The following is a 7,891-nucleotide window of genomic DNA, read 5'->3' as shown; positions in this document are numbered from 1 at the left end:
TCAATCTGAAAAATCTCTATCCCATCCACACACTACTCCTTTCCCCTGCCGAGTGAGTCACGCCTACCCCGAAAGGGAAATGGCTTAATGGTGTAATAAAATCAAGTGATCTGATGAGAGCAGTCTGCCCAGACATATTGGACAAATCCTAGTCTTTACCCCATCATTGACGGACTGGGTTGCAGTCAAGTACACGATGGGGGGACCTACAGCTTAAGGTGGGTTCCGAACCACCAGAACCTCGGTAAAGGTATATTGAAAAATTTCTAGAGGTACCGGCTCAGGGATCGAACCCCGGACCTCTGAGGTGAAGTCCGAGTGTCTAACCAACTGAGCCACCGAGGCTCAGTGGCTCAGTGGCTCAGTGGCAAAAAATAGTTATTATTATTATTATTATTATTTTTATTTGAAGTGAATGAACTGTACAATTAGAAAATTTGAAACATAGTAATCTTATTTATATATGTATATTACTAATTGGCCTTGCAATGACTCCTGCGCGCTGTAGCGCGCGTATAATATTGCTGTTGTTCATAAATAATGTAATTAATGTCCTTTTCAATTTATAACATTTAAATAAAATTTATGATGATTCTAGATAATTTTTAACGAATTCAGGGAAAATTCATAATATTTGAAAACAATTTAAGTTATTAAAATCGAACGCAGTTCAAACTAAATTAAAAAAATTCAAGCTAGATTCAAAATTATTCAAATGAATTGAAAAAAACCGTTCAAAAATTAATATACTCCGTTGATTTTAGTAAAATTGAATTGAATTCAGAGGAATGGATTCATTAAACAAACACTAAATGAAAATCCCTTGGTGTTGAGTGGAATTAAGTAAATTGAAATAAATTAAAGTTAATTAATAAAATTTAAGAGAATTCTAAATAATTGAAGATAATTCACTGTTTGTGAATACATTTGTTTAAATCAATTGAAATTTTATAACGTCCCGCGAACTTCTATTAAATCTGATATTTCCTAAAATCCTAAAAAATTCATTAAAACACAATGAGAACTTTTAAAATCTATTAGACTCATTTTAATTCCACGAAATCTTACAAAATACCTTGAAACCTTTTTAAATATTTTAAGCCTTAAAATCATTTCATATTTTTCGTAAGTCTAGGAAAATTCTCACAAAAGCTCAAAATTTCTTAAAATCATTAAAACTCTTAGAAATTCTTTGAATTTTGAAAATTTGTTAACAATTTCTTGAAATATTTTTGAACACCCTACCTAAAATGCTTCAAACAATCTGAAATCCCTTCCGATAATTGATACCATTTAAAAAATCCTTCGAAACTTTTCAAATTTCCTAAAATATTTTAATTCTTTTAAAATATAAAAAATTTCAAATCCTGTAAAATGTTTTCAAATACACTGAAATTTTTTAAGTCTCTTGAAATCCCTTGAAATCTTTTAATAATTTCAAAATCTTGAAGGTCATATAAAAAATGTTTTATAACCTTTCGAAATTCTATTACATTTTTGAAATCTTCATAAACATTTATTTTCTCTTAAATTATTCAAATTCTTGGAAATTTCTTAATCTCTTAAAAATTATTTGGAAGCTTTTAAAATACTCTAAAATATTTTAAACACTTTAAAATTCTATTCTAAAAATTTTGAGTAGTTAAATTTTTTTATATCCCTTGAAACTTTAGAAGGAATTCTTTAAAATGCCTTGAAATATTTTAAAATACTCTAAAGTATTTCAAGTCCCTTATAGTGCCATTAAATTAGTGTAATCGATCGCAAATCAATTGGAATTTTTTTAAGAACCCTTAAATATTTATTTTAAATCTGTTAAAATCTTTTGAAGTGCCTTAAAACTTTTTGAAAGTCTTGAGTTTGCTATTTAATTTTGTCATGCCTTTAAAATATTTCGAATCCTTTGAAATGTCATGTAATTACTGAAATGAATTACAAATTTATTCGAATCTTTAAAAATAACTTAAGACATTTCAAACGCTTTGAAATATTTTGAAATTCCTCGATATTTTTGCAAGTTCTTGAAATTACTTGGAATTTAAAAAAATAACCTAAAATTTTAAAGATCTTTTGAAATCACTGCAAATTATTGTAATTTTTTTTTAACCCTGAGATATTTCAAATCCTGTAAATCTTTTAAGTTCCCTTGCACTTTTTAAAGCTTTTAAAATTATTTGGAATCTTTCAAAATTCCTTACAATATTTACAATTTTTTAAAATCTTTTGATGTCCCTGAAATTTTTTTAAGCTCTTGATTTTTTAAATGCTGTTTTAAAATATTATAAAATGTCAAAAATTATTTCCAATTAAGTTAATTTTTATTTTTTAAATCTGCGAAAAAATAATTTTTAGGTTTACTTTGTCTGCAACTCTCCTGGTTTGGACGATTGGATCGAATTGCCAATGGTGACTCCCAAACAAATAATAGCATCACGTGAAATAGTTAGACTGTTTTCAGGAAATTTGGAGGAGGAGGTAAGTAAAGGTGATATCTCTTTTTAGGTGAAATTTTTTCAAGGGAAAGAAGAAAGCTTAGCTGCAGTCATCCAGAAAGCCATTAATTTGCTTGCAATTTATATTTCACTATTTCTCTTAGAATTTTGCCTTTTTTCATTAAAATTTTAGTTCAAAAAGACTAATAATTAGTGAAAATATTTACTGAAGTAAATTAGATATCATCTATCAATAATTCAGATGTAAAGAGGGAGGTCAAAGAGTGGCGAGGCTGCAGTCTGCTCCTCTCTGAACCGTAGACATAAAAACCTTTTTCATGGAATAGTACTATTTTACTTATAATGTGACGTGGTACATAATACATTGTATGTGAATAATCACTGATTTCATGTTTGGCTCAGTGGTGGCGCAGTAGTGGCGATTCGGGCTTCTAGCCGGCGGACGGGGGTTCGATTCCCCGCGCCATAATCAATTTTTATTTCCGCTTGCTCTTTACGCTTCTAACAATCACAGTGACGCTTCCTCGTTCCTCTCCACGTAGTGCTTCCGCGCTACAATCGAAATACTCTTGACTAAAAAAGGATTGATATTTCAGATTTTCACATTTCCACCATTTCCTGGTAATGAGAAGAATTACCTTAGAGCACAAATTGCTCGTATTAGTGCTGCCACATTAATTTCTCCAGTGGGATACTACACTTTTGATGGAGGGGAGGACGAAGAGGAGAAAGTAGATGAAGAGGAAGAGGAAGAAACTACCGGTACACCCCCTCTCGCTCTCTCTCTCTTTCTCTAAGAGAATTAAAAAAAATAATACTTTGTGATTAAAAAGGTATTCTTAGGAATGGCTTGGAAAATTTTTCATTACAAATGATTCGTCGCTTTTCGTTTTATATTGGACTACCATTTAACTTTTTCATTAACAAAGACAGCATTTAAAAATTGTATTCATTTTGAATTACTGATTATTTATTATTCATCATTTGATTCTCACGTACAATCAATATTATTGTAAATTTGATTTACATTTCCTATTTTTCGAAGCCGTTATGTATAGTTTTTAAACTTCAATTTACAAAAAGGGAATATTAAGCCTGCTATTAAATAGAGACTCAATTTCACAGGAAGAGTTTTTAGGATCTACTACGGAAGTACGAAACTGATAATTTAAAACAGACTATGCAGCAACTCTAGACGCAGTTAGATATGTTCAAGCCGGAAATTATATCATAAAATATTATTATTATTATTATTGAAATACCATGATTTTATTTTGTAATATATGACAATTTAATAAAAATATTTTAGATGGTATCATATCAGAAAATCCACACTACGACCCTCTACCTGTGAAAGAGTTAGTGGACGCATCCATGTCTAATTGGTGCCATCACAGCCCATTTCTTTTAAAACAAGGCCGAATTGTTCCCTCGGATCCAGAAAAAGCCGAATCCGAAGCTGAAGTACTTTTAGGAAATATATATTTTTTTTCATAAAAAGTATAAGTAAGAGTAAGAATGTCCTACCCCCCGCCCGAACATTTTTTCACTGAAGGCATATTATTTATTGAATAAAAAAACAGTGTTATTTTGATTAAAGGTGTGTAACATTTTTACAATTCCTATCTTTCCGACATTTATTTCGAAACAATTCACGTCTGCGCGAATTTGGATATTGATTTGAAAATTTTGAAAATTAATTAAAAGGTTCTAAGGACCGTTTGTAGGCCTACATTTCTGAAAATGTGAAAAAGACAGTATCAATGTGTACCGAAAAACCCAAACCGTTTGTACCGAAATTTGGGTACACGCAGCCATGGCCTATGAACATATTTTTCCAGGAATCATGATAAATAAGATTTTGTTATCGTTCCAGAAATTGTATATGAAATAGACATTTCTTAGTGCCTTTTAAATGATTTCCGAAATTTTCAAGTCTTTATGTCAATTTGTGTGGACGTAAGTTGTTACAAAAAAATATCGATGAAGTAGAAATTGGATTAGTATTATATGTCCTTAAATGCAATAATATTTATTTTTTCATTAACAAAAATGTTTTTTTTTAAACTAGTGTGACAGAAAAATTAATTTGGTTGAATTTTTTTACCAGAAAGAATTTCAAATCCTGTAACTTTTAAAAAACGAACGCAGAAAGTTTTCAAGAAATATTAGCATTAGAAACACATAGTTGAGCCTTTATTATATATTGTTTTCTGTAATTGATTTTATCAGATTATGAAAAATTAAAAATTTCAAGTGACCCTTCCCCTTCCTACGAAGAGCTTGCTTAATACTTGAACACCCCCTAACCTTCAAATTCCATAATTTTTAAACTGGTTTACAAAATCGAAATAAATATTCACAGTATTAAATTTGACAAATGTTAAGAGAGAAAGAGTGACGCCAAAGTTAGCCTATTTTTTGACCTCCCTAGCGACCTGGGGGAAAAATATGAAAACACGTTACAGGTATCAAACTACTCGTAATTGAAAACCAAAATGATCATCGCTTTTTGTTTTTTAAAAGTTACACAAAATTACCCCTATTTAGGTGTTGAGAAGACTCCAAATAAATTAAAAAATAGGAAATATCACTAATTATAAAATCTTTTTCCATTGTATTGTTTCTTAAAAATAAACCTTACAAAAGTAAAATCCTGTATTTTCTTGACTGATGAGGGGTTGATGTGAAAAATGATTTCATAATTAGTGGTATTTCCTATTTTTTATTTGTTTGGGGGTCTTATCAACCCTTAAATAGGGTTTTTTTTGGAAATTTACTAAAAACGAAAAGCAAGGCTCACTTTGATTTTCAATGACGAGTAATTTAATACCTGTAAAATTTTTTTATTTTTTTCCCCTAGGTCGCCAGCGAGATCCAAAAAATATGCTAAAAAACAGCCTATTTTGGCATCACTCATTCAGTGCACTTAATAAAATATTGAAATCTGTATTTTTTATTCAATATTAGTTACTTGGTGTTTTGTTCTTTAATATATTTTCTCTAGTGACACCTCACATATTTTTATATTTAATTTTATTTATTATGGACACTGGGTGTTTGGAATGCTAGAGAGGTGAATGACCTTAAGGAAAGACAATTATGGAAACTATGCATGTAAGGAAGCTAGATATTTTATGTGCACCTTAAACAAAGGAAAGGGGATGCGGCAGTAGAGTGATAGAAAATGGGAAGTTAAAGCACGGACTCGAACTATGGTCTGGAGTAGATAATGAATCACATGTTAGTGAAATAGTCCGTCTGATTATGAATGAGAGAGAAGAACAGTATGTCAATAGGCATGTACGCACCAGAATGTTATGGGTTAGACTGAAAGTGAGAACAAGAATATTATTTATCATAGCGTGCTACGCTCCAGTTAATGGTGTAATGGTTACTCATAAGGGGGCACCAAATTAAGAACTTATTCTTAGTACACTCCTGGATCAGGACAATTAGCGACCATTTTTGCTGATTAGGAGGAAAAAATCAGATTGACTGGATAACCCTGTTTGACTGGTGACTACCAGTTTTAATTACTAAAAAATTTATATTCCGACTTGTACTTGATTTTCTGGTGAAGGTTCACAGGGACGCCTGTGAAGGTAATTGATAATAAATTTACATCCTCTATTCACAAAGTAAGAAGGATACTACTACAGAAAACGATTTAGAACATGGATTTGTGGCAACAACGAAAACTCGACAATCCGCAGGAATCCTGTGCCGAGATAAATTGATAAACTATATTATTTATTTTAAATTGGATATTTCTCGGATGGTATGCTTTTTAATTATTATTGTTAGAGACGTGGAAAGTATAGTTTGCAAAAATGTGATTGAGCGAGTGAGGAAATTGGAATTCGCGTGGGATTACCTTCTACTTTAAAAGCATAAAGAAATTAAGTATTCTTCTGAATATGTGAGAGCTTTTCAGATTTCTTGGACTTTTCTTACATTAAATAACCAGTCCACGTAGTGCTGAGTTTTCTTTATATGATAAAATTTTAACCTGCCGTTAATTTTGAATAAATTCTACTCGCTGATAATTTGAACCTTATTTGGTCATGCATGTGCATCGTTATACACCATCAAATGCGTACAAAACATTTCAATTGTGGAATAAGTGAAGAACAATACGCCTTTTGGGATACTTTATATGAAAGTGTAGGTACTTGTGATCATGTTCATAGGAAAAGAATCATTCTACTGTCCTAGACAGGATAACTTAAAAGATGCTAATACGCAATAAAGATATATAAAGGGTGCATATTCATTGTTCCAGGGAATTATTTCTGAGAGTTTAACTGGAGTGTGCGGTACTGCGGTTTTAGGAAGGATGACTGGGGACGCTTGCTAGAATGATGAAATCCGTGTAGCCGTTAATAAAAAGAAACAAGCATATCAATAAAAAATTGAATATTACAGGTCTTATCATGATTAAAAAATTGACTAGAAAATGATTATAGGGACAAGAATGAGAAAGTAAAAATACTAGTAAAAGAAAGCAACGGTAAAGTCAAAGCGATGGAAGATAAGAAAATGCAAGATCATTTTGAAGAAAATAATAAGAAATTATTTTGAAAATGGTATATGATACGGACGAAATAAAAAAGCTTTGAGAAACTCTTTCAAGAAATTATTGGGAGGTGAAGCTAAGAAGCAGTCCAACTGCGACACAGAAGACGATCATTGGAAATCCCAGGTGGAAGAATCTGGGCCTCTAAGATTCCTCTGAGGAAGTTTAAGATGACTGGAAAAAGGCAATTGTCATCCCAATATAGACAAGGAAACAAACAAGTTTTTGGTGCATTTGTAGACGTGGAAAAAGTGTTTAACAAGGTAGATAGAAGTAAGCTTTGGGAAGTCCTGAAAAAGTACGGAGTCGATGGATGGCTCCTAAAAGCAATTAAAAGATTATATGCAGGTAGAAAAGCGATTGCGAAGGTAAATGGACAACTTAGTGACTAGTTCGATGTTAGGCAAGGAGTTAAATAATTATGCGTTTTGTCATCTTGGCTGTTTATTATATTCATTGGCCATTGTTAAGAACAGCCTTCTTCTACAAGGAAGTTGTAAATCTTGGGACAGTAAATGTACGTGGGTTAGAGTTTGCAGATGTCAAGGTTGTTATAGCAGAGTCAATCGAAGGCTTACAGAAAATGTTGAACTGCCTGAATACTCGCATGAAGAAAATGGGCCTTGAAATTATCGTGAATAAAACAAAAATTATTGTATTTGGAGGAAAGGGTGAGAAAACAGTATGCTATTAAAGAGTTTATCGGCAGTGTTGGAGTCATGACCAAAATTAAAAATATCTATTAAATAATCAAGCTAAAATTGCAATATATACATCAAACTCTCGCTTACAGTCACCCCCTTCCTAGAACTGCTGGCTCACGCAGTTTCTAAGAGGAGTAGGGCGAGAGCGGTTGCGA

At 31.6% G+C, this 7,891-nt stretch overlaps 1 protein-coding gene across 1 annotated transcript in view; it reads left to right on the top strand.

Annotated features, from left to right (window-relative positions):
• The window catches only part of LOC117173865 (radial spoke head protein 4 homolog A), a 17,216-nt gene that overhangs the window by 6,803 nt on the left and 2,522 nt on the right, over window positions 1-7,891 (top strand). Inside the window, exons 5-7 of the mRNA XM_033362512.1 lie at window positions 2,353-2,475; window positions 3,050-3,215; window positions 3,763-3,917. Of these exons, the coding sequence (XP_033218403.1) occupies window positions 2,353-2,475; window positions 3,050-3,215; window positions 3,763-3,917 (444 nt within the window). The remainder of the gene's footprint in view (window positions 1-2,352; window positions 2,476-3,049; window positions 3,216-3,762; window positions 3,918-7,891) is intronic.

This window comes from Belonocnema kinseyi, chromosome 5, assembly GCF_010883055.1.
Source record: "Belonocnema kinseyi isolate 2016_QV_RU_SX_M_011 chromosome 5, B_treatae_v1, whole genome shotgun sequence".
Classification (NCBI taxonomy): Eukaryota; Metazoa; Arthropoda; class Insecta; order Hymenoptera; family Cynipidae; genus Belonocnema; species Belonocnema kinseyi.
Note: the sequence above shows the minus strand (reverse complement) of the source record. Positions and strands in the feature narration are given on the sequence as shown.